Source organism: Pleurodeles waltl, chromosome 9 (assembly GCF_031143425.1).
Source record: "Pleurodeles waltl isolate 20211129_DDA chromosome 9, aPleWal1.hap1.20221129, whole genome shotgun sequence".
Classification (NCBI taxonomy): domain Eukaryota; kingdom Metazoa; phylum Chordata; class Amphibia; order Caudata; family Salamandridae; genus Pleurodeles; species Pleurodeles waltl.
In genome coordinates this window covers 145,492,692-145,520,296 of record NC_090448.1, presented here as the reverse complement: position 1 = coordinate 145,520,296, position 27,605 = coordinate 145,492,692, and the positions used below count along the sequence as shown (strand labels likewise).

The following is a 27,605-nucleotide window of genomic DNA, read 5'->3' as shown; positions in this document are numbered from 1 at the left end:
GTGAGAGTGTATGATTTATCAGTGGTTGTAAGAGCTTGTACATTGGAGATTTATTTTACAACAGACTTCATTTGCTTGTGAAAAAAGTCAAGAAGCCGAGTGATTTTAGATTTTGTATCACGAATTTCTAATTTTTCAAAATTTAGCTTAATTTTCTCTTTACTTTTTTATTTGACTTTCTCTGAAATTTCTAGTGATTTACTGAATTGTGGCTGGGGCTAGACATGTGGTTGTTTAGTTTATGAATCATGAACTTCTGAATGATTTGATTTTTGTGAATGGCCTCTGATTTGTTTAATTTTGGCACATCTAATTTACTTGTACGTCCATAGCAAAAGTGTACTACATGTACTCGGGCCTGTAAATTAAATGATACTAGTGGGCCTGGTGCCTTTTTGGTGCCACCCACAGGAGTAGTCTTTTTAAACAAGTCTCAGGCCTGCCATTGCAGCCTGTGTTGTTAGTTTTAAATTTGACAAGACAAAGAAAACTTTTGCAAGGCCTAAAGCTTATTTATTTTGCTACAGTCATGTCTAGGGTAGGACCTAAGCAGCCCATAGGCCAGTCTATATTGTAAAGGTGGACAAGTCTCCCGATGGATAACATTAGGATAGTTTATTACATTTAATAAGTGATAACTTTTGTTTGGAGCTTGTAAGATTGTGTTTTCTTGCCAAATAATCTATTAAAAGTTACTCTATTTTTCTCAATTGGTTTGAATTTTTTTCATGGTGTGTTTTCACTCTGCATAAACATTGTAAACATTGCCTCTAAGATAAGCATTGCTGCTTCTGTGCCAAGCAACCAAGGGTTAAGCCCCGGTTAATTTAGTGACTTTTCGTGGCTCACCCTGACAGGAATTGTAGTTGATGCTTAGGCCCTCAACCAATTATTTATGTTTTATAGTCTAAAAACAATAGAAATTCCCCAGTTATCATTATAATTCTCTCAAGTAACTATAACTCATGATCTAAGTTAACAATAACTCGCGCCTCCACCAAACCACAGTTATCTCATCAATAATTCCATTGCAAATGTTGCAGTGATATTATCAGTGATGTCACAGAAGACATCATGAGTGATGTAATTTGTGGAGTAATTAGCCAGGCCCTCCGGCCAACCCCCCCCCACATGCAGCCAAACCCATGATAAGCAGGGCCTTCGGCTGAGCACAGCGTGGTGTTGTCCAAAAATTCTGGCATGGGGCAAGTCCTGTGGCCAACCCCACCAAAGACAGCCACTCCCATATTACACAGGAGCCTTGGTAATGTGTGGTGGGGTGTGGGTCACATATAACTTGTGCATCCGCCACACACAGTTATCTCAACAATAATTGTGTTGTAAATTTTGCAGTGATATTATCAATGATCCCATAGAATACATCATGGGTGATATAATATGTGGAATGATTGGCCAGGCCCTGCGGCCAATCCCTGCATGTAGCCAACACCCCCACAGGCAGCCAACCCCACACTGTGCACAGTCATCAGCCATTAGCGGCAGGGGTTTGAGCCTTCTTCACTCTGCATAGGATTGGCATTTGGGCCTCAAGGATCCCATCCCCCAGAGCCACAGGGGAAAGGGGAATCCGTCTCCCTCCATGAGCCATCTTTGGGCCCAGAACCACATCTCCCAAAGTCAAATGTAATAAGAAAAAAGGGCAGGGGAGCCATGCGGCTGACTCTCTGAGACCCTGGGTACTCCATCCCTGGGGCTGAGAAAATAATAAAGGGAGGAGGGAATGTGGCCCTGCTCCCTCAGCCTAATTAGGACCCCAGTATCTCATCGCCCAGGACTGAAATATAAATAAAACGGGAGGGTCCCCCTTCCCAAGCCTTTATAGGCCCCAGACACCCTCATCTGGACGGACCAAATCTTTTTTAACAGGAAGGGGGCTGCGTAGCCCCCCCCACCAAGCCTATTTTGGCCTTGGTGACTCCATCCCAAAGGGCTGATTTTTTTAAAGGGTAGGGGGCAGCATGGCCCCCCTTCCTAAGCTTCATAAGACCCTGGGCACCCCATCCTCTGGGCCCTGATTTGTTTTAGTCAAGGTGGGTGCTGTGGTGCCCACCCAGGTCATCCATTATGCACAACATTGGGGGCCGTGGAGGGGAGCCCCAGGGCTCTGAAGGCCCCTGCTGGTTCCCCACATGCTGTGAGAGCCTACATTGCTCCAAGCAGCTTTTTATGATGGTCCTTCCAGGAAAGAGAAATATTTGGATCTGTTTCCCTGGCCGCATCAGTGTGGGTAGGGAAACAGAACTCAAGTCTGCTCCCTGACAGAGGAAGCATGTTTAAAGCTCCTGGGAGTAGACTTTGGCCCTGATTCTGACCCCGGCGGTCTGAGACCGCCGGGGCCAGGGTCGGCGGGAGCACCGCCGACAGGCCGGCGGTGCCCCGCAGGGCATTCTGACCGCGACGCTTTGGCCGCGGTCAGATTTGGAAAACCAGCGGTCTCCCGCCGGTTTTCCGATGCCCTTGAGAATCCTCCATGGTGGCGGAGCGCGCTCCGCCGCCATGGGGATTCTGACACCCCCTACCGCCATCCTGTTCCTGGCGGGTCTCCCGCCAGGAACAGGATGGCGGTAGGGGGTGCCGCGGGGCCCCCGTAAGAGGGCCCCACTCTGTATTTCAGTGTCTGCTTTGCAGACACTGAAATACGCGACGGGTGCCACAGCACCCGTCGCACCTTCCCACTCCGCCGGCTCAATTCTGAGCCGGCGTCCTCGTGGGAAGGTTGATTTGCCCTGGGCTGGCGGGCGGCCTTTTGGCGGTCGCCCGCCAGCCCAGGGCAAATCCCAAAATACCCTCAGCGGTCTTTCGACCACGGAGCGGTATTTTGGTGGGGGAAGTCTGGCGGGCGGCCTCTGCCGCCCGCCAGACTTAGAATGACCCCCTTTATGTATGTTCCTATTTGGCAGGAGTTCTAAAAATACTCCCTGTCTGCGCAATGCAGGTAGGGAAACTATTGTGTCCCAGGGGTAAGCTCTAAGAGACACAGCAAATGAGACATCTAAGGGGTATGTGGTAAGCAGGTAATTAAAGGTTCTAGGGGCACTCTCCCTTTATATTCACTAAAGGCCATGGGGGATATGTCCCCCACCATGAACAGTTTTTTCCTCAATAATTTTACTGCAAATATTACATTGATCTCAATGATGTTATCAAAGACGTCATTAGTGACATATTGTGTGGAGTAATCGGCAGTGCATGCCAAGGGGGCAAGTTATTGTTACCTTCGGGGACAGGTTATAGTTACTTGAGATAACTATAACTGCGGAATTTCTATGGCTTTATGCAAATAAAATGGGAACCTAACTATGAATGAATTTCTATGGTTTTATAATTCTGTTTCCTAACTATAATGTCCCTATAACATTTGTTTTTTTTTCATGAATTTCTAATTTTTTTAACGTTAGGTAATTTTAATAACTTTACATTAATCCAACCACAGCTGCGCATGGTCTTCTGCCGTGTGGGGCAGGGGAGTGGGCAGCATCTCCCTCTCTGTGACAGCAATGTCTCCTCTGTTTTCCTGCCTGCACCTCCGTAGGCATGGAAACAGAGGAAACCTCAGCTCACAGAGAGGTTTAGAAGATTTGAGGTCATTTTAGATGGAGCCTATGGAATAAATTTTGGCAAATCAATCAGTGGTGCCTTGGATGGATTTTGAAGTATAGGAAGAATTACCTATGAGTTTCATGGTTTGCTCACAAATATAAAAGCAACAGCAGAGTGGACTATATGTGAAAACCAAACGAGCTTTTATGTCCACATCCAGTGAAAGTGCTGAAGTAATATACACATATTTATACAAGATTTAGTTGATTTATATTAGAAGAAAATATGGCTCTTTCTTTGGAGGCTCGTCGGAAAGAGAAGTCCAATAAATTATTTTTTTCACAACTGGAGGAAGCCCAATCGGATCAAGTAGGTTCCAGTAACACAAGAACAGGAATTTCGACACAGGTCCTGTATGAAAAGTTAGAGAAACTGAGTAAGAAAGAACTTTCCAAATGGTGGGAAATTGAGTCTTTGCAAAGGTATATAGATGCGGAAAGAGTGCCTAGGGATCTACGGATTTATACAATGCCGACGTATGAGGTTTCCGAACCCGAGATGCTGGAGGAATGGGCCAATAATTCAAAACACCGCTCTTTGAATATGATGACAATTTTGATAAAATATGCGGGGAAAGACAGAGCTAAAACCTTGGAGGAGATTGGCAAAATAAACACAGAGTTATTGACAGTAATAACACAGGATATGTTGGATGTATTTATGAAGAATTTGGATAAGAAACTTAGTTAATTTGAAGAAGAAATTATGAACAAAAAACAAAGGAAATTTATACGTGATTTCAAAGATTACCAAGCTGGGAGGATTTTAACTCTTCATCGCAAATATCACCATATGTATAATGAAGGATCAGTGACATCTATATTACAAGATACTGAGAAGAAAGGCCTATTGCCAAGGGAACAAGAAGAAAGTGATGTCTCGGACAGCAATCTGTCAGATGTTTCGGACTCAACCCTGTCGAAAGGATTGGAAACAGATAAGGTTACCAATAGGTCGAATTTTTAAAAACAATTTCAACTCCTGAATCAGTGGAGGACAGAACAGCACAGAGAACCGTATTTCCAGAGAGGGAGAGAAGTGAGAGGAAAAGGAAGAGGAACAAGCAAGCAAAGAAGAGAGGATGTAAGAGAAGATTTGGGGCCTGTGGGAATGGCAACAAGGGCCCACAAAACAAACACAATGAATGTGATTAATCTCTCCAAAAGAGGTGTATCTGAGGAAGAAGAGAATCTCTTATCTCTAGGCCTTTCTTTTTGTCCGACTAGTGGATTGGATTATCCACAAACAAGAATTTATACATTTAAACTTGTGAGGAAGCTGAAGCTTAAAAAGTAGTATTGGACAAAGGATATGAAGGGTTTACAATTGAAAAAAAAGTTTGTAATTGAGCAAATTGTGCATTTCAGATATTGACATGTTGCATACACTATCAGATATAGATGATGATTCAATAGCACATGATGATCCAATAATGAATTTGGAAACATTGGGTCTGGTAGTAGATGCAGCATGCCCCAGCCCATTTAGACAAAAATCACTTTTTTACCATCTTTACATTGTGATACAATAGAAGTGTTTGAACGAGATGTGATAAAACAAGTGAAAAGCATTAGATATATATAAAGTAATGTGAAGACAAGAAATCTATCGGATTCACAAGTACAAGCTTTGCAGAGGTTGAAACAAGATAAGAGCATTGTTAACAAACAATCTGACAAGGGGGGCAATGTAGTGATTTTGGATGTTGATAAGTGGCGGAGGAGGTAAGGCAACTAAGTGATAAAACTTGTTATATAAAGTCCACCAGAGAGGTAGTGAAGAGAACTAATGAACAATAAAAGCTTTATAATTTGAAAGAGATGGGTTTGATAACGTGGGAAGAATACTTCTTTTTGAAGTGTAAATATACAAAAATTACCATACTTTATCTCTTTCCCAAAGTACATAAAAACAGATTGAATATACCGGGAAGACCTATTGTGTCAGCTATGAGTTCTCTGTTGGTGAATACGTCTAAATATATGGATTGCTTTCTCCATGCATTTGTGGAAACAGTGCCCTCTTATGTGAAAGGCACTATGCTCTTTTTGAAGAATATAGGGAATACTCAATGGAAAGATGACTATTTGTTATTAACACTGGATGTTACAAGCCTTTATACAAACATTGATCATGAGCTAGGCCTGAAGGCAATTAGACACTACATGCGAGCAAGATCAATTTCATTACTGCTACACACAGAAATGTTGTGTGATTTGATAAATTACTGTTTGAGGAACAACTACTTTTTCTTTGACAATCAAATATATAGACAGATGCAAGGGACAGCCATGGGGATTTGCTTTGCCACCAGCTATGCAAATGTATTTTTGGGCTAGTGGGAGGAGCAGGTTTCCATGAAGATCAGGGAGTTTGATGGAAAGCTAATTTTGTGGTGTAGGTATATCAATGATATCTTTGTAATTTGGAAAGGTGATGAACCATCGTCCTTGAAATTTGTTCAGAATTTGAATGAGAATTATTATAACTTGAAGTTTGTTGAACAACATAGCACAACAAACATTGAATTCTTGGATGTTGAGGTGATCTTAAGGAATAATCTTCTCACCTCCAAACTACATAGAAAACAGACGGCGGGTAACAGTTCACTTTGTGCTCGAAGCCCACACCCTTCCAGCCTAGTTCATATTATCCCCTATGGGGAACTGTTAAGAGCACGCCGGATTTGTAGTGATACATTAGATTATCAACAAGAATGAGCAAGGCTGTGTGAAAGGTCAAGGAGAGAGGTTACAATAAGAAGGTTATCATAGAGACAAAAAAAAGGTGGATCAAATTTGTGTAGAAAATCTACTGTTTAAGGTCCACCTTAAAGTTGAAGAAGAAATAATTAGATTTATAACAACCTTCAGTAACCAATCTTATAATGTGAGGAAGATCTTGAACAAAAACTAGCACATTTTACAGACGGATTCAGTGCTATGTAAATTTATACAAGATACACCACAAATTACTTTCAAAAAGAGCACATCTCTGAGAGAGGATTTCTGTCATAATTTTGTGATGAGTGAACAAGGAAAGGAAGTTAAAAACGTGATGCCTTTGGGATTTTATTGCTGTATGCAATGTAAAGCATGCAAAAACAGTGCACGTTGTAACAAAATAATGGGGACAGGGACTATGAAAGAATATTTCATCAAAGGACACTTTAATTGTAACACACCATACTGTGTGTATTGTCCAATATGCCCTTGCCAGAGGATCTATGTAGGCAGCACAGTTCATTGTGCCAAGAAAAGGGTATTGGAATACAGAAGAACTATAACAAATCATGATAGCAATTATCCAGTTGCAAGACATTTTTATGATAAACACTTTGGAAATTAAAATCTACTCAGATATGTAATGAATGACCAGGTAAAAACAAATTGCCGAGGAGGCTGAAAAATACACATACCCCGGATCCGGCCCCATCAATATAGGCCATGCATCTACCACTCCTACTTCGTTTTGAAAATTACGAATGGCCTGAAATACTCTAGGTTTACGCCTGAGTAGTTTTTTTTATTAACATCAATTAGATTGTGTAATTCATCCCATGAGCCATTGAAATTCAGATCACCGCAAATAATATAAGGGGCTGGCCACACAGCTAATTAGACTGAAAGAAAATCTAGTAAAGTTGGGTCATCAAACACTGAACCATATATAGAACATAACGTAAAACCAAACTGGCACTCTATTATAGCCCATCTCCCCAGCTGATCGGCCCTGCACTGAGTAGCCTTACATCTTGTATTACTTGTTAAGATGGCTACCCCTTTAGTTTTGGAGTTTTGCTCAGTGCACACCAATAGCTGCAGCCCAATAGCATCCAACACAGCTTTGTCAGAATACTTCATGTGGCTTTCTTGTAGACAATTAATATCACCTTTAATGTTTTCAAATCTTCTGCTACTTTCCTTCTCTTACAAGGATTATTCAACCCACAAATATTTACAGATGCTATCCGAAGTATCACCATTTATGCATCCTCAAACAAGGTTTCCCTAGGAACGCCATATTCACATAAATTCTCTCTGTTCCTTTGACTGTTTTTAAGATACATTACAGCAACCTTCTCACAGACACCTCACTGAAAACCCCTCTGCCCCCACCCCTCCCAAACCACCCTTCCCACAGCCCCCTGATCCTTCCAACCCCCCACTTCCCCTCTTCCCCCTTCCCTACCCTCAATCCCCCTCCTCTCCCCTCCTGCCCCTCTCGGCTGCCCACACCCACCCTTCCTTCCCCAGGCCCACAAACCAAATGAGCAATCAGACCACCGCTGGTCTGAATGATGGTATACCCCGGAAGATCCTCCCTGGACTGCCGAGCTTCATACACAAGTAATTACCCCTGCCACCCTTACAGGTTGGAGTTCTTATAGACCCTACTCAGTTTTGTAAGGGTTCAGTTCCATCAAATATTCCTTTGCTTGAATCTCAGAAGTAAATATTAGAATTTTCCCATTAATCCCCATCTTCAACCATGCTGGGGCTAACAAAAATGCCTCCCCTCCCCTATCCTGAAATGGCTTAATCAGTTGTCGCAGCCTCCATCTTCGCTCCACAGTAACATGGCAGTAATCCGGTCGGGTGAAAAAGGTGACATTATCAACATGCCGTGGGGCATCCGGGCGGGCTTTCTCAAAGATAGCTTGTCTTAAAAAATAATTACCAAAGAAATCAATATAGCTCTAGGATGTTTAAACTCCGTATTGCGCTCTCCACCTCGTCTAGCTAATGGAAATTAATGGACTCTTTGAATTTCTGTCTCCCAATCCCATTTCATAAACTCTGGAAAAGCATTCTGCAGGAGTGTAATCATGTATGCTCTGATATCCTTGCTCTCCACCCCTTCTTCTATGCCTAATAATCGCAAATTAGTTCTCATCTGTCGATTTTCATAATCTTCCAGTTTCCACATGATATCAGTTAGCTGTCCTTCGTGCGTTTCCGCCTGCTCTTTCAAAATCTCAACCTCTGCCTCCACTATAGAAGTTCTATTCTCCATTGTGCTTAGTTTTTCTTTAATTTCCATACAGGATTTATTGACTTTTTACACCACACCCTGTAGTTGCTTAGTGGCCATCCGGGTTCTCCGACTCTCTGCCCTTGTCTCAGTTTGCAATTCCCTTATCATACTATTTATCAGCTGTGGCATGTTTGTGTCTGTGCTAGCAGTGTTGTTAGTTGGTTCACTTTTCTCGCCTGCATCGGTGTTGGGGAGGTGTGTCATCCTTAGGGTCTTTCCCCGGACTCATAAGTCTGATTTCTGAATACTCCCATTTAAGCGCCGCAGCACTCTTTTCCTGAGAGATCTGTTCCCCCGGTTGAACCTGACCATGATTTTATGCATCTGCGGTATCGTCGCTGCACTTTCACAGTGGGTCCTACCGCCAATGATACACTCTCGGACTCTGATAATATACTCCTCTTGGCCTCACTCTGATTACAGCCACTACTAACGGCTTCTGAATCCTCAGATAGTGAGTAAAGTTTATCTCCTCCATCCCTAGACCAGTCTGTATTCTTTCCACCGCTTCCAGATTTGCTAATTTCTAATTCAAAATCTTTGGCAACATCGTCGCCTACTCGTTTTAATCCTTTCCCCTTCCTAGGTTGAGATTCTAAGGGCTTATCAGTAGTGTCATGAATGTCTTGAGTGTCTTGTTTATACTCTTCCATTGGCATTTGCATATTGCCATCCCCACCGTCTTGTGCCATATCAAGGGGAACATTGCTCCCAGAGGGCCCACTTTTAACTTGTAGGGGCTCCTCCCTGTGAGTTCTTGCCTCTAGATCCTCCTTTATACAAGTTGGCATACCCTTAGAGAGAGATGTAGGGTTCGTGATGCCATTCTCTTGCCGCTGCTGGTCAAGAAATTAGTGATAATGGGCTGCAATCTGCCCTTTCCCTATTGATCAGGCTGAGCCCCCCTAGGCACATCCTTAACATCCTTGACAGTCCCACCTCTGGCTTTGCTACTTATTTTCGTCAATTCTAGAGCAGACCGCCTGCCAGCCAGGCCTCCATCACTTTGTCTCCAATATTCTGTATGATTTTGGGCGCCATATTCCCTTTAGAAAAGCAGGGCCAAGCTCCATTTAGCTCTGAATTCCTTCTTGTGATCCAATACCAGTGTTCTGTTTCCTTTGCTACAGAATTAAGTGTACTTCTCAGTAACCCAGTCAATGTCCATACAGTATCATAAGGGTTGGGACACGCCCTCTCAGCCACCCCCTCCTTATAGCAGAGCCCAGTCAACATTAATACCAGACCATCCAGTTGCATTAATACAAAATCCGTAAAGTCCAAATCCCTTTCACACACTGAATTGCTTTAGTGGAAGGCCAGGGGCTTCAATGGTGCCCCAGCCGTCTCCATAAACAGAAAAGGGGGGAGGGCAAAGTGAAGGCAGTATCCAGCACACGGCTCCACTGCCATCTTCGTGTCCTCACGGCCGTTTGATGCACTGAGATCGTCCGACCGGCGTCCAGGGGGTCGGGGCCAACAGCCGTCGACTACGCAGACACCATCTTGCTCCGAGCCCTCCCCATGCATGTTTCATAGAGATTTGTAAAATGACTACAGCCCAAACCACTGGACGGAATTATACCAAATTCGACGGTAAGCTAGCTCATGGTCCAGAAAGTATGCTTTTTGTGATTTGGTGAAAATCCGTTCAGTGAATTTACAGATATTAACTGGCAAATGATAGAGATAACTAGGGATGTGGATCCTCCACAGATCCAACTGCCCCTGTGCTGATGTCTGAGCGGCTGCCAACACTTCAACAAACAAGTGTTGGCAGCCATCTTGGGACTCAGCTTCAAGCTAGTCTCAGAAAAAAGTGAAAAAATTAAAATCCCCTGTGCAGCACAGGGGACCGCCATCTCCCCAGGGCTGAAAAGTGAAAAGGAAGGGGTACTTTTGTGGCTCCCCAGGGACCACCACCTTCCCAGGGAACATTTCCAATGTTGGAAGGGGGCTGCATGTCCTCCCCTGAGGAGGCAATATTGGCCCTGGTGACTGCCACACCCCAGGGCCAGCTCCTGCTATGTCCTGGGATACCCACACCCGGGACACAGCTGTTTACTGTGACTTGGTGGGAGACTTTACAGCTCTTGCCAAGTCAGAGCAAGTACTCCAGTTACGGCAAGCAAGAGCTTTCAAAGAGCTCTCACTTGCTGGAAGAGAAGGTTTCCTGTGTTTCCCTGCCCACAGATATGCTGGCAGGGAAACAGAAGAAACAGTTGCTCTCACAGACAACGAGCTGCATGTTTAGCAGCTCTCTGTCTATGACAGCAATTCTGGCTCCAGCATTGCACACTGGGTGCCCTGCAGGGTACCCAGGACTGATGGCCAGGCCACGGAGGATGAGCTTCCTGGGGGCTGAAACCAGCCGGAAGAGGGGGAATGCATGGACCCCCTCCTTCATGGTTCTCCCTTTAAACTGCTACAAGTATGCAAATGTGCAAATCACCTTGAAGCTGCAACTGCTTGCACCCACACCTTCTACCTTAGTAGTATGCATATGTCTGCCCCTCTTTTGCCAGGATGATGGACAGCTTCCCAAAGGGCCCCACAGTGTGTTTCCCACTGGTTTTGATGGTGTGTTCTTGATGCTGAGGGATCGCCACTAAACAAAGAAGCACCTACTTCATATACATAAGAGGAAGGACTCTAGTTTGGTGGTTTGGTGGAGATCTACGTCTTTGTAGTTTTGTTGGGCTTTCTATAGAAGGATTCACGTTATCACATAATTCTGGAGAAAGATGCAGGACAAACAATCACATTACCAAATGCACACAAGGTCAATGGTGACATTTCCTTGTGCTCCATTACACAGCAGTAGTGTAGATTACATCCTAAACATTTACCTAAGGAGGCAGAAAGAACTCTACTTGAGTAGACATTTCATACAAAGCTGGTGACTCTTGTTGGATAAACAGGCAAAGTTCCTTTGTGGCAGTCACTCACACAATTATTGACACACCCACACGGACAATCAAACACCACTCACTGTCCCACTCAGACACTTAGGGGGTCATTAAGAGTTTGGCGGATGGAAAAGGCTGTCCTCCAAACTCCCATGGCCAGTGCGGTCCCCTTCCTGCGGCCCCCATTACGAGTTTCCCGCTGGGTCAGCGGGCGGAAATAGAGTTTCTGCCCGCTGGCCCAGTGTGAAACAGCCCACAACATTGACACCAGCTCATAATAGAGCCACAACAATGTTGCTGTGCGTAGGGTGCACCAGCACCCGTCACGCTTTTCACTCTCTGCAAAGCAGAGATTGAAAAGCATTACAGGACTGGCCATCGGGCCGCTTCACTGCCCATGCCAAGTGCATGGGCAGTGCAGAGGCTCCTCCAGCCTTTACACGGTGGGCAATCACCATGTAAACACCGGCAGACAGGTTGGTCATAATCCCCAGGGCAGCGCTGCTTGCAGCACTGCCCTGGCAGATTGGGACCGACAACACCACCAGGGGGTCAGGCGGTCGGAAAGTTGTGGTACTGAGGTCCTACTTCCACCATTGCCCTGGCGGTCTTAAGACTGCCAGGCTCATAATGACCAGCTTACTTTCCGAATCACAGACCCACTCAGATTCACACACACTCACAGACCCACTTAGACACTCATGCACCCTCTCCGAGTCCCACTCAGTCATTCACGTATCCACTCACAAACCCACTCATATTCTAATGGCTGCCACACACGGCTGAAGGCTGTGTGCAGCAGATGTTGGATTAACAAATAGTAATGAAAATGACTTTACATAAAAAAAAACACAGAAATGCACTGAGAAAAACAAAGGTTACAGGGATGTTATAGTTAGGAAATAAAAAAAATTAAAACATAGAAAGTCACTTAAAAAAACAAAGGGTACAGGGAAGTTATAGTTAGCTTCTGAATTTACTCCCACAAAACGAGAGAAATTTGGCAGTTAATTGTTGAAGAAAAAACTGTGTATGGCGGGGGGAGTAAGTTATAGTTACTGTTAGAAATTGGATTTTTGGTTGGCAGTCAGGTTACCCTCTGTCCAAGCAAGAACCCTCACTCTAGTCAGGGTAAGTCACACACAATCCTAAATTAGCCTGTGCCCACCCTCTGGTAGCTTGGCACGAGCAGTCAGGCTTAACTTAGAAGGCAATGTGTAAAGTATTTGTGCAATAAATCATACACTACCACAATATAGCACCACAAAAATACACCACACAGTGTTTAGAAAAATATATAATATTTATCTGGGTATTTTCAGGTCAAAACGATCAAAGATGCAATATGAATTTGTAAAGATATCATTGAAACGGATATAAAGTGTCTTAAGCCTTTAAAAATCAAACAAAGTATATTTCAAGCACAAAGTACCTGGTTTCTGGTGGAAAATCTCTGCAAAGGGCTGTAGAAGAAGAGATACGTGGAAAAATGGTGTGTGCGTCGATTTCTCCCCAGCACACATGGACTTGCGTCGTTATTTTTCACACGGGGAAGTCTTGTGTCATTTTCCGGCCCGCGGACAGTCTCTTTCTGTGGGTTGCGGGGATTACCAAATGTCCCGGGTCTGTGCGTGGATTCTCCTGCTTGTTTTCCGGCTGCGCGTCGTTCTGCGGGGCTGCGCATCGAAGTTTCGCTCTCACGGCAGGCGTCGCACCGATTTCTCCTCTGGAGGTTGGGCCGCGTTGTCCTTGCAAGGCCGTGCGTCGAAGTTCTGGTCGTCCCGAAGGCGTCGCGTCGATCAGCGTCGATGTGCAGCATTTTTCTCGCCGCGGAACAAGCTGTGCATCGACAATTTCGGCACACGAAGTGTCCAAGTGAAAAATATAAGTCTTTTTGGTCCTGAGACTTCAGGGAACAGGAGGCAAGCTCTATCCAAGCCCTTGGAGAGCACTTTCATAGCCAGACAAGAGTTCAGCAAGGCAGCAGGCCAACAGCAAGGCAGCAGTCCTTTGTAGAAAGCAGACAGGTGAGTCCTTTGAGCAGCCAGGCAGTTCTTCTTGGCAGGATGTAGTTTTTGGTTCAGGTTTCTTCTCCAGCAAGTGTCTGATGAGGTAGGGCAGAGGCCATGTTTTATACCCAAATGTGCCTTTGAAGTGGGGGAGACTTCAAAGAGTGGCTAAGAAGTGCACCAGGTCCCCTTTCAGTTCAATCCTGTCTGCCAGGGTCCCAGTAGGGGGGGTGGCAGTCCTTTGTGTGAGGGCAAGCCCTCCACCCTCCCAGCCCAGGAAGACCCATTCAAAATGCAGATGTATGCAAGTGAGGCTGAGTACCCTGTGTTTGGGGTGTGTCTGAGTGAATGCACAAGGAGCTGTCAACCAAGCCTAGCCACAGAACCATTTAAGTGCAAAGAAATGCTCACTTTCTAAAAGTGGCATTTCTAGAATAGTAATATCAATTCCCACTTCACCAGTCAGCAGGGTTTGGTATTACCATTCTGGCCATACTAAATATGACCTTCCTACTCCTTTCAGATCAGCAGCTACCACTGCAATACTGTATCAGGGCAGCCCCAATGTTAGCCTATGAAGGGAGCAGGCCTCACAGTAGTGCAAAAACTAATTTAGGAGTTTTACACTACCAGGGCATGTAAACTATACAGGTATATGCCCTGCCTTTCACCCACACAGCACCCTGCTCTAGGGGTTACCTAGGGCACACATTAAAGGTGACTTACATGTGGAGAAAGGGGAGGTTTAGGCTTGGCAAGTACTTTTAAATGCCAAGTCAGGGTGACAGTGAAACTGCACACCCAGGCCTGGCAATGGCAGGCCTGGGACAAGGTAAAGGGGCTACTTAAGTGGGTGGCACAACCAGTGCTGCAAGCCCACTAGTAGCATTTAATCTACAGGCCCTAGGCACATATAGTGCACATTACTAGGGACTTATAAGTAAATTAAATAGTCCAATCAGGTAGGATTCAAGGTTACCATGTTTAAAAAGGGAGAGAGCATATGCACTTTAGCATTGGTTAGCAGTGGTAAAGTGTGCAGAGTCTAAAAGCCAGCAAAACAGGGTCCAAAAAAGTAGAGGGAGGCAGGCAAAAAGTTATGGGTGACCACCATAAGGCATGTCAGGTCTCACAGTTACCTTAGGCCATTTGTACTCAGAAACATTTTCCCAGGGGCCGCACTGTTTGGTCTGTGATGTGACTGAGGGCTGCATTGATGCCAGCAGGGTGGCGGTCAGAGGGGCGGGGAGGGGTAGTAGTAAAGTGGTTGTAGGGGAAATTAAGCATATACATCAAGTGTCTGAATTGCGCAATGTGAAACCAGAAACTTGGGTACAAATCCCGGCTTCCCCACTTAACCAAATTGTGTGATCCTAGGCAAATGTTTTATTTCACTTTACCTCATACGTCTTCGGGATGTATGCTGAATAAAACCTCCTGGGTCTGATTTAAGAAACTATAATATTGTTAATGTATAATAGAAACCCGGCCCTCCCAAAGAATTCACATAACAACTGACATGCCTCTTAGTTCACAATTCACATTGTTGTCAGGGTGTGGGGGATGGATGGGGATGAAAGTTTGTAAATTTATGTTTGAAAAATATCCCTTTAAAAAATACTTCTCAATGCAGTGAAATAATTGTGTGTACTAAGGTGAAACGGTTCTGCAGATTAATGGAATGCACTTTTTGAATTTCAAACAGATCATACTTATATATTTTTGCTGCAAGATGTCTTTATTAATGAAGGTGTTTCTAAAGTTGAGTTCCAGGACACTGTAGTTACTCCCTTTTCAATTAGCCTCCAAATAAATACTTGCCCGTTTATTTTACAATTTTTAGTGCTAGTGCCAAGTCAAATAAACAGCAGCACAGCACAGTGCTGCTGATGACCTGGGGGCCGCATGTAAATGTCATGCGGCCCCCGTGCCGTACTTTGAGTATCACTGCCTTAGGCTGTGAGTTATGGTTACTTGAAATAACTCTAACTATAACTGCTGAATTTCTGAATGCACTGAACATGGTGTTTGGTGTGCCCAGTGAGCAAGAATAAGAGCAAAGCTCAAAGTGCACAAATTAAGGTGAAAGGTAACTTAAACAGCACACATACTAAGGATAACATGCCCCCAAACAGAGAACAGCAGTCAACTGCAAACAATGGAGGGACAGAGTTCTTTTGATGGCTGAGACAGTCTTTCTGCTTTAAGAATCTACAGGCCCTAGGCACATATAGTGCACATTACTAGGGACTTATAAGTAAATTAAATAGTCCAATCAGGTAGGATTCAAGGTTACCATGTTTAAAAAGGGAGAGAGCATATGCACTTTAGCATTGGTTAGCAGTGGTAAAGTGTGCAGAGTCTAAAAGCCAGCAAAACAGGGTCCAAAAAAGTGGAGGGAGGCAGGCAAAAAGTTATGGGTGACCACCCTAAGGCATGTCAGGTCTAACAGTTACCTTAGGCCATGGGTACTCAGAAACATTTTCCCAGGGGCCGCACTGTTTGGTCTGTGATGTGACTGAGGGCTGCATTGATGCTAGCAGGGTGGCGGTCAGAGGGGCGGGGAGGGGTAGTGGTAAAGTGGTTGTAGGGGAAATTAAGCATATACATCAAGTGTCTGAATTGCGCAATGTGAAACCAGAAACTTGGGTACAAATCCCGGCTTCCCCACTTAACCAAATTGTGTGATCCTAGGCAAATGTTTTATTTCACTTTACCTCATACGTCTTCGGGATGTATGCTGAATAAAACCTCCTGGGTCTGATTTAAGAAACTATAATATTGTTAATGTATAATAGAAACCCGGCCCTCCCAAAGAATTCACATAACAACTGACATGCCTCTTAGTTCACAATTCACATTGTTGTCAGGGTGTGGGGGATGGATGGGGATGAAAGTTTGTAAATTTATGTTTGAAAAATATCCCTTTAAAAAATACTTCTCAATGCAGTGAAATAATTGTGTGTACTAAGGTGAAACGGTTCTGCAGATTAATGGAATGCACTTTTTGAATTTCAAACAGATCATACTTATATATTTTTGCTGCAAGATGTCTTTAATAATGAAGGTGTTTCTAAAGTTGAGTTCCAGGACACTGTAGTTACTCCCTTTTCAATTAGCCTCCAAATAAATACTTGCCCGTTTATTTTACAATTTTTAGTGCTAGTGCCAAGTCAAATAAACAGCAGCACAGCACAGTGCTGCTGATGACCTGGGGGCCGCATGTAAATGTCATGCGGCCCCCGTGCCGTACTTTGAGTATCACTGCCTTAGGCTGTGAGTTATGGTTACTTGAAATAACTCTAACTATAACTGCTGAATTTCTGAATGCACTGAACATGGTGTTTGGTGTGCCCAGTGAGCAAGAATAAGAGCAAAGCTCAAAGTGCACAAATTAAGGTGAAAGGTAACTTAAACAGCACACATACTAAGGATAACATGCCCCCAAACAGAGAACAGCAGTCAACTGCAAACAATGGAGGGACAGAGTTCTTTTGATGGCTGAGACAGTCTTTCTGCTTTAAGATTCCAATGTATTCCTTCTGTTTCTTCCTGTTTAGCTTGTAGCACTATAGCCCTTATCCTTTGGGATGCAACAGTCAAATATCTTCTCTCTCTCAAGGAGAGAGCATTAGACAACTCTTATAGCCCTCAGTAAATGGCTACAATGCTATATTATTCCACTGCATTATTCCATATTAGAATTATGTACCATGTATTTACAATCATGTACCACATACATGTGGAACATAGTTGTATTATTAGCATTATTCCCTGGCCTTTCCCAATTCTTAAATGTAGATAATTGTGAAATTACTGCAAGAAATATCTATGCATTACAATGCGTAGCAAAATGAGGTTTGAATACTTACAGTTTCGTTTTGTTTACTAAACACCGGCATGGCAACAGTTGTCATCAAAACCAATCCTTGGTCATCTGCAAGCTAAATTTGGAAATAAAACACTTAACTAAATTCATGAATACTAAGTTCATTGTTATTACATTACAAAAATGTTAAAGTATTCTCAGCGCATTAAAAAAAATAGCTGTATCAATGTAAAACTCCAATTATAATTTGATGGAAGTACTTTCAAATTAATGGATAGTATCTTCTAAGGGAACATTAAGCTTAATGAGTTCAAAATAATTGCAAGAGCAAGAAATGTCTCAAATAGAAAGGTAACTAATGACCTCAGTAATGAAAATGTACATGGATTCATGTAGAATACTGGATTTAATAAAAACTAGTAACTGGCGGCTCATCGTAATTAATAATTAAACAGCTGACAAATTGTGTCTTTTATAATTAAGATCTAAAACAGAATAATTTGGTATTCCATTTAATGAATACCTACACATGGACTCCAAGTTTAGAGGATTGACCATGCAGAGGAATGATAGAATATTACACACGACGGCTCAGCATTGTCTGTACTATGGTTTCAAAAACCTAATTTGCATCTATTATTGTCATTTGAAGCCTGTCCGTTATCAAAACTGCAAAACTGTCAAACAAGGGTACTTTGATTTTACAGCATAACGCAAGGAAAATAATTTCATTGTAGATCGAATGTAGGGTTTCTAGCCATTTCCTTTTTGCACAATTTTGATCCATGATTCCTAGTACTTTCTAACTCTGCATGTAACATAATATTTAACATTTACAACCTAGCCTTTTTTGACAATTGAAGAGGCATGAAATACTTTCAGCTAACTGAGTCTGAATTTCACTGTTGCTACAGTTTCATCACAACATATTTTGAAAATGATCTGGCCATCAGTATCCAATATTCATTAATATATCTTTTCAGTTGGATCATTTTAGTTGACTTACCTCTTTATGTTGATCATACTGCACAACAAAATGAATTATTTCAATTAAGTGGATACATTCTTTTTAGAGCTAACATTTTTCCATAACCTTACAAATTGTTGAGAAACAGAAGTACAACACCCCTTATCATTAACCAAGCAGTGGATTTTGTAATATTTGTAAGTCTATGAATTGATGTATGAATGTCTCATTAAAGGTCACACAACATTGAAACACACATACACATAGAATCAGATTAGTGATGACATGTTCACTAAAGGAGGAAGGTAACCCAAATAAAATACACAAAGATGAAACACTTTGAATTATAGATGTTAAAAACCATGTCATACAAAATATATCTATAATCATAATTGTGTGATCCAAGTACTTTACCCTTCTCAAAGGTTTTTGTGTAAATATAGACATGCAGTAAATATTTGAGCTTACTTTTTTGACAAAGTTGCCCCCTCAATAATGATTGTGTTATACCATTCAACTGTGTATATCTGACAACATGTGCATATATTCTGTCACAGCATAAATAAGCACTATTCTGTGAACTGCAGCCAAAGCCACCCTATTAATTTTTATTGTTTGGGTACTCTGTCTGCTAAGCAATTAAATCATTATTATTATTTTTAAATAGGTATTGTAAGATTTTGCAATTTGTAAAATATGTTATGCCATTTAACACACCTCATTTTCAACACAAACATTTCCATTCTATTCAAACATACCCATTATCCCGATTTTATGAAAATGTCCCTTATTTTAACATCAATATTTTTCTGAACTTCTATCCCTCCCAAAGCACTTAATTTAGATTTTATTTAATCCCTACAATGCCCACTGCCTGAATTATTTTTTGAAAACACTTGGTCATATGTGAAAATATAGCTATGAATGTACCTGCAAAAGACCATTGTAAACATGGAATCAGAACAGTCAAGGCATGTACCGTGCCGTAGGCATGTGTCATGCATAAATGTGTACTTTAAGAAAATACTAAAATTTCTATAGCAGTAAGGTAACGTGCATAGTTGCATGGAGATGGTTCTATTGCTCTCTTGTCAATAAACAGTCAGGTACTGCAGAATATGAAAGCGATGGGTGTGAGTTTGACTCAAACAAGTTAATTGTTTAGCCCTACAGCTTGTTGCTAATGGTCGATGTTGGACCTGGCTTTTTGACAGGGACATCCCCAAACTTTTTGCCTCCTTCCTCCTAATTTTTCTGACCTGCTGTTGTTGGCTTTTGACCTCTGAGCACTTTACCACTGCTAACCAGTGCTAAAGTGCATATGCTCTCTGTGTAAATTGTACTATTGATTGGTTTATCCATGATTGACTATTTAATTTACCTGTAAGTCCCTAGTAGAGTGCCGGGGACATGTGCCTGGGGCATGTAGATTAAATGCTACTAGTGGGCCTGCAGCACTGGTTGTGCCACCCACCTCAGTAGCCCCTTAACCTTGTCTCAGGCCTGCCATTGCAAGGCCTGTGTGTGCAGTTTCACTGCCACTTCGACTTGGCATTTAAAAGTACTTGCCAAGCCTAGAACTCCCCTTTTTTCTACATATAAGTCATCCCTAATGTGTGCCCTAGGTAACCCCTGGAGCAGGGTGCTGTGTAGGTAAAAGGCAGGACATGTACCTGTGTAGTTATATGTCCTGGTAGTGTAAAACTCCTAAATTCGTTTTTACACTACTGTGAGGCCTGCTCCCTTCATAGGCTAACATTGGGGCTGCCCTCATACACTGTTGAAGTGGCAGCTGCTGATCTGAAAGGAGCAGGAAGGTCATATTTAGTATGGCCAGAATGGTAATACAAAATCCTGCTGACTGGTGAAGTCGGATTTAATATTACTATTCTAGAAATGCCACTTTTAGAAAGTGAGCATTTCTTTGCACTAAAATCTTGTTGTGCCCTTCAATCCACGTCTGGCTAGGTTTAGTTGACAGCTCCTTGTGCATTCACTCAGACACACCCCAAACACAGGGTACTCAGCCTCACTTGCATACATCTGCATTTTGAATGGGTCTTCCTGGGCTGGGAGGGTGGAGGGCCTGCCCTCACACAAAGGACTGCCACACCCCCTACTGGGACTCTGGCAGACAGGATTGAGCTGAAAGGGAACTTGGTGCATTTCTTAGAGACTCTTTGAAATCACCCCCACTTCAAAGGCACAACTTAGTATAAAACAGGGCCTCTGCCCTACCTCATCAGACACTTGCTGGAGAAGAAACCTGAACCAGAAACTACATCCTGCCAAGAAGAACTGCCTGGCTGCTCAAAGGACTCACCTGTCTGCTTTCTCCAAAGGACTGCTGTCTTGCTGTTGCCCTGCTGCCTTGCTGAACTCTTGTCTGGCTGTGAAAGTGCTCTCCAAGGGCTTGGATAGAGCTTGCCTCCTGTTCCTTGAAGTCTCAGGACCAAAAAGACTTCTGTCTTTCACGTGGACGCTCCGTGCGCCGAAAATTTCGACGCACAGCTTGTTTCGCGGCGAGAAAAACGCCGCACACCGACGCTGATCAACGCGACGCCCTCGGGACGATCGAGACTTCGACGCACAACCTCGCAAGGACAAAGCCGCCCGACTTCCAAGGAGAAATCGACGCGACGCCTACCGTAAGTGCGAAACTTTGACGCACGGCCTCGCAAGCACAACGCCGCCCGACTTCCAAGGAGAAATCGACGCGACGCCTGCCGTGAGACCAAAATTTCGACGCACGGCCTCGCAAGGAAAACTACGCCCGACTTCCAAGGAGAAATCGACGCGACGCCTACCGTGAGATCGAAACTTCGACGCGCAGCCCCGCAGAACGACGCACAGCCGGAAAATAAGCAGGAGAATCCACGCACAGACCCGGGACATCTGGTAATCCCCGCGATCCACAAAAAGAGACTGTCTGCGCGCCGGAAAACGACGCCCGACTTCCCCGCGTGGAAAAGAGCGACGCAAGTCTGTGTGTGCTGAGCGGAAAACGACGCACACACCCCTTTTTCCACGCATCTCTTCTCCTGTGGCCCTCTGAGGAGATTTCCCACCAGAAACCAGGTATTCTGTGCTTGAAAGACACTTTATTGCTTTTTAAAGACTTAAAGACTCTTAATATCACTTTTCAGTGATATCTTTACAAATTCGTATTGCAACTTTGATCGTTTTGACCTACAATTATCCAGATAAATATTCTATATTTTTCTAAACCCTGTGTGGTGTATTTTTGTGGTGTTATACTATGGTGTTGTATGATTTATTGCACAAATGCTTTACACATTGCCTTCTAAGTTAAGCCTGACTGCTCGTGCCAAGCTACCGGAGGGTGAGCACAGGCTGATTTTGGATTGTGTGTGACTTACCCTGACTAGAGTGAGGGTTCTTGCTTGGACAGAGGGCAACCTAACTGCCAACCAAAAACCCCATTTCTAACATTGGTGATCAGCGGTGAGGATAGGACTTGTGTTTGTGCAGTGACATACAGTAGCTAAGTATTTCACTACCTACCCACAGTTGAAGGTCAACTTGATTTTTTATCTCTTTTTTGACTTTTGGTCTCTGATGTCCTCCTGGATATACTATTGATATTTTGGACTTTGGATTTTGGTTTTTGCTGGTAAGATCCTATCAGAATGGGATCGCTTACCTACTTATTCTTTTTGCCTACTGACCACCTCACTAAGGCTGACCTAAGGAAGCTTTGCAGAGAATGTGGCCTTCCTGTAGCAAAGAGATCTACTAAAGCAGAGATGCTACGTGCCTACATAGTCTGGGAGGAAGACAGATGGGCAGAGAGAGAGGCAGCAAGAAACCAAATGACTAAGTACCCCTCAGAGGAGGAGGAGGACGACTCAGATGAGGAAAGAGACCCAGTGAAAAAAGAATGGCTCATGGCTCAAGCACGGTGGATGGAAGAGCTAGATGAGTTTATTGAAAGGGCTGAGGCAGCAAGTCTCTTAGCCCTGGAAGAAGAAAAGATTGCAGCTCAAGAGCTGAGCTGTAAAGAGCTGAAACTGGAGGCCGGAAGGGCTGAGTCCAGTTCAGATGGTGGCAGCAAAAATCTTGCATCTAGTACTGCTGAAGAAGGGCACAAGCCCAGAGATGTGGTACCCAACTTGAAGAAGAGAGTTGACACACCCCAGGCGGTTCAAGGGTATCAGGTAGTTCCCGTTATGCACAGGGTCCCTGAGAAGGATTGGGGAACTGGCACAGGGAGTCATATTCCTACTGGGGGGAGGGACACTTTACTGACTCTAGCAGAGAGTGACAGAGAAAAGGGTTCCCCCCTGGTGGACGTCCTGGATATAGAGTGTAGAGACATCCCAGAAGAGTTTGGGTTGAGTGTCAGGGACAGTCAGATACTGTCTCACCAGTCTCAGGAGGGTGAAGTAGAGTGCTTTTCCAAGGTTGAGTTACTAGGTGGTTGGGTGAAGGGTACTGTGGTTAATACATGTGAAGGGCAGAGTGATGTAATTGCTGGAGAGCATATGTCTGGTCCTTATTTTCCAGAGCTACGCCAACACCAGGTGGAGTGTGAGTTCTCTGACCCCAGGGAACTTACAGTGGAGGCAGACTTTTGGGTGAGTACCAGAGAGTCTGAAGAGGCATTTGGGGGTGCTCCTGAAGGGAGTGGTCTAGGTGGTTCCCGACCAAGTGAGGTGGGAAAGGATTGTAGTGTCCCAGGTAGGTCTCAGAGCCTAACCTGTACCGTAGGGCCACCTTTTGAGGGAAGCCCCGCAGTGGCAGAAGAACTTGGGGGGATGACTGTAGACAGCATCCCAACAGTTCTGGTGTCTGGCAGTACCACTCCTAGTGAGGGGGTGCAGAAGTCCAGACATAGGGTTGAGAGGGGGTGGCAGACCCCAGTGGAGGATCTTGAAAGTCAGGGGTCAGCTCTGAGAGCAGAGCCCCCCAGGAATGACCCAGGTGAGACCGTTTCTGGTTTGGGGGAAACCCAGACTCTGCCGGATGGGCAGAGGTCGGGAGACCTGCGCCAACCAGACTCTTGTGTGGCCCTTGGGGACGGCGTGTCCCTTGTGGGGGGTGAGAGTGCCCCCCAGGAAGTCCTGGCATGCCAGGCAAGGATTCAACCTCAGGGTGGTGACTCTGGGTTGGATAACCGGGTTCAGAGGTTAAACTTTGACCTGGTGGGGGGTAGATGTGCCCCCCAGAAAGTCCTGGAATGCCAGGCAATGGCTCAACCTCAGGGTGGTGACTCTAGGTTGGCTTACCAGGTGAAGAGGTCAAACTCTGACCTGGTGGGGGGTAGGTGTGCCCCCCAGAAAGTCCTGGCGTGCCAGGCAGTTGTCCAACCTCAGGGTGTCGACTCTGGGTTGGATGGCCAGGTTCAGAGGTTAAACTCTGACCTGGTGGGAGGTAGGTGTGCCTCCCAGAAAGTCCTGGGGTGCCAGGCAATTGCCCAACCTCAGGGTGGTGACTCTGGGTTGGCTAACCCGGTTCAGAGGTCAAACTCTGACCTGGTGGGGGGTAGGTGTGCCCCCCAGAAAGTCCTGGTATACCAGGCAATGGTTCAACCTCAGGGTGGTGACCCTGGGTTGGAGAACCAGGCTCAGAGGTTAAACTCTGACCTGGTGGGAGGTAGGTGTGCCTCCCTGAAAGTCCTGGCCTGCCAGGCAATGGTTCAACCTCAGGGTGGTGACTCTGGGTTGGATATCCAGGTTCAGAGGTTAACCTCTGACCTGGTGGGGGGTAGGTGTGCCCCCCAGAAAGCCCTGGTGTACCAGGCAGTTGTCCAACCTCAGGATGGTGACCCTAGGTTGGAGAACCAGGTTCAGAGGTTAAACTCTGACCTGGTGGAGGGTCAGTGTGCCCTCCAGGAAGTCCTGGCGTGCCAGGCGATTGTTCTACTTCAGGGTGGTAACTCTGAGTTGAATGGCCCAGTTCAGAGGTTAAACTCTGACCTGGTGGAGGGTCAGTGCGCCCTCCAGAAAGTCCCGGCGTGCCAGGCAATTGTTCAACCTCAGAGTGCTGACTCTGGGTTGGATACCCAGGTTCAGAGGTTAAACTCTGACCTGGTGGGAGGTAGGTGTGCCTCCCAAGAAGCCCTGCTGTGCCAGGCAATTGTCCAACCTCAGGGTGTTGACTCTGGGTTGGATGACCAGGTTCAGAGGTTAAACTCTGACCTGGTGGGGGGTAGGTGTGCCCCCCAGAAAGTCCTGGCGTGCCAGGCAATTGCCCAACCTCAGGGTGGTGACCCTGGGTTGGGGAACCAGGCTCAGAGGTTAAACTCTGACCTGGTGGGAGGTAGGTGTGCCTCCCAGAAAGTCCTGGTGCGCCAGGCAACTGTTCAACTTCAGGGTGATGACTCTGAGTTGAATGGTCAGGTGCAGAGGTTAAACTCTGACCTGGTGGAGGGTCAGTGTGCCCTCCAGGAAGTCCTGGTGTGCCAGGCAATTGTTCAACTTCAGGGTGGTGACTCTGAGTTGAATGGTCAGGTGCAGAGGTTAACCTCTGACCTGGCGGAGGGTCAGTGTGCCCTCCAGGAAGTCCTGGCGTGCCAGGCAATTGTTCAACTTCAGGGTGGTGACTCTGAGTTGAATGGGCAGGTGCAGAGGTTAAACTCTGACCTGGTGGGGGGTAGGTGTGCCTCCCAGGAAGTCCTGGTTTGCCAGGCGGTGATCCAGTCTGAGGGTACAGACCCTGGGCTGGAAGACCAGGTTCAGGGTGTCCCCCCGGACCTGGAGGGAGGGGCTACTGATAACAGTGCCCCTACCATGTTGTCTTCTGAGGAGGCCACTCCTAGTTGGAGGGTGCTGGACCCCAGAAGGGAGGGCAGGGGGAGGGAAGCCTCACCCCGGGCCCTAGTCCAACCTGAAGGTACAGACCCCAGGTTGAAGGGCCAGTGGCAGGTTAACAGCCCTGCACTGGTGGAGGAATGGTACAGGGCGACTTCTGTAAGCCCCCTGGCCATGTTGGACTCTGGGGGTACCGCTCCAGGAAGGAGGGTACAAAGCCCCAGAGGGGAGGACCAGGTTCAGGCTGTCATCCCTGACCTGGTGGAAGGGAGAGTGGTTAAAGGGTGCCCAGCACCTGGGGCTACCGCCCCCCACTCTCCACAGCCACAGTGGCTGGAGAGCTTTGAGAGGCCTGGGGCCTGGCTCTCATCCCTGGCAGCTGTCAGTAATCACTGTGGCTTGCTGTCCGGGTGGACAGAGTTATCCCTGGGGAGGGGACAAGTGTCACACCCCAGGGGTAGAGTGGGCAACACCACTATGTTGGTCATGGGGGTACTATCCTGCTCCTGGGATACATCTGTGAGCAAAGTAAGGTTAGGTGCTGCACAGATGGGATCCGCAGGAAAGGAGAAAGGTTCCCCATGGATGGGCTTAGTGGGCCCTGAGAGTATGGACAGAGGGATCCAATTGGAGTCAGGAAGGCGAAGAACTGGAGCATGCCCCTGCTGTTGTGGGCCTGGGTCCTTGTTCTGTCGCCTCAAACAGGGAAGTACATCAGGATAGTGATTGTTCTCCCCTGGCTTTAGGCTGGTGGGGGGTCATGTTGGACCTGGCTTTTTGACAGGGACATCCCCAAACTTTTTGCCTCCTTCCTCCTAATTTTTCTGACCTGCTGTTGTTGGCTTTTGACCTCTGAGCACTTTACCACTGCTAACCAGTGCTAAAGTGCATATGCTCTCTGTGTAAATTGTACTATTGATTGGTTTATCCATGATTGACTATTTAATTTACCTGTAAGTCCCTAGTAGAGTGCACTACATGTGCCTGGGGCATGTAGATTAAATGCTACTAGTGGGCCTGCAGCACTGGTTGTGCCACCCACCTCAGTAGCCCCTTAACCTTGTCTCAGGCCTGCCATTGCAAGGCCTGTGTGTGCAGTTTCACTGCCACTTCGACTTGGCATTTAAAAGTACTTGCCAAGCCTAGAACTCCCCTTTTTTCTACATATAAGTCATCCCTAATGTGTGCCCTAGGTAACCCCTGGAGCAGGGTGCTGTGTAGGTAAAAGGCAGGACATGTACCTGTGTAGTTATATGTCCTGGTAGTGTAAAACTCCTAAATTCGTTTTTACACTACTGTGAGGCCTGCTCCCTTCATAGGCTAACATTGGGGCTGCCCTCATACACTGTTGAAGTGGCAGCTGCTGATCTGAAAGGAGCAGGAAGGTCATATTTAGTATGGCCAGAATGGTAATACAAAATCCTGCTGACTGGTGAAGTCGGATTTAATATTACTATTCTAGAAATGCCACTTTTAGAAAGTGAGCATTTCTTTGCACTAAAATCTTGTTGTGCCCTTCAATCCACGTCTGGCTAGGTTTAGTTGACAGCTCCTTGTGCATTCACTCAGACACACCCCAAACACAGGGTACTCAGCCTCACTTGCATACATCTGCATTTTGAATGGGTCTTCCTGGGCTGGGAGGGTGGAGGGCCTGCCCTCACACAAAGGACTGCCACATCCCCTACTGGGACTCTGGCAGACAGGATTGAGCTGAAAGGGAACTTGGTGCATTTCTTAGAGACTCTTTGAAATCACCCCCACTTCAAAGGCACAACTTAGTATAAAACAGGGCCTCTGCCCTACCTCATCAGACACTTGCTGGAGAAGAAACCTGAACCAGAAACTACATCCTGCCAAGAAGAACTGCCTGGCTGCTCAAAGGACTCACCTGTCTGCTTTCTCCAAAGGACTGCTGTCTTGCTGTTGCCCTGCTGCCTTGCTGAACTCTTGTCTGGCTGTGAAAGTGCTCTCCATGGGCTTGGATAGAGCTTGCCTCCTGTTCCTTGAAGTCTCAGGACCAAAAAGACTTCTGTCTTTCACGTGGACGCTCCGTGCGCCGAAAATTTCGACGCACAGCTTGTTTCGCGGCGAGAAAAACGCCGCACACCGACGCTGATCAACGCGACGCCCTCGGGACGATCGAGACTTCGACGCACAACCTCGCAAGGACAAAGCCGCCCGACTTCCAAGGAGAAATCGACGCGACGCCTACCGTAAGTGCGAAACTTTGACGCACGGCCTCGCAAGGACAACGCCGCCCGACTTCCAAGGAGAAATCGACGCGACGCCTGCCGTGAGACCAAAATTTCGACGCACGGCCTCGCAAGGAAAACGACGCCCGACTTCCAAGGAGAAATCGACGCGACGCCTACCGTGAGATCGAAACTTCGACGCGCAGCCCCGCAGAACGACGCACAGCCGGAAAATAAGCAGGAGAATCCACGCACAGACCCGGGA

The 27,605-nt window shown here is 45.6% G+C and overlaps 1 protein-coding gene across 2 annotated transcripts in view; it reads right to left on the bottom strand.

Annotated features, from left to right (window-relative positions):
• CACNA2D3 (calcium voltage-gated channel auxiliary subunit alpha2delta 3) overlaps positions 1 to 27,605 on the bottom strand; it is a 2,455,990-nt gene that overhangs the window by 898,397 nt on the left and 1,529,988 nt on the right. For both annotated transcript variants that reach the window (XM_069206447.1, XM_069206449.1), the window contains exon 15: positions 17,449 to 17,520. In XM_069206447.1, coding sequence (XP_069062548.1) covers positions 17,449 to 17,520 — 72 coding nt within the window. The remainder of the gene's footprint in view (positions 1 to 17,448; positions 17,521 to 27,605) is intronic.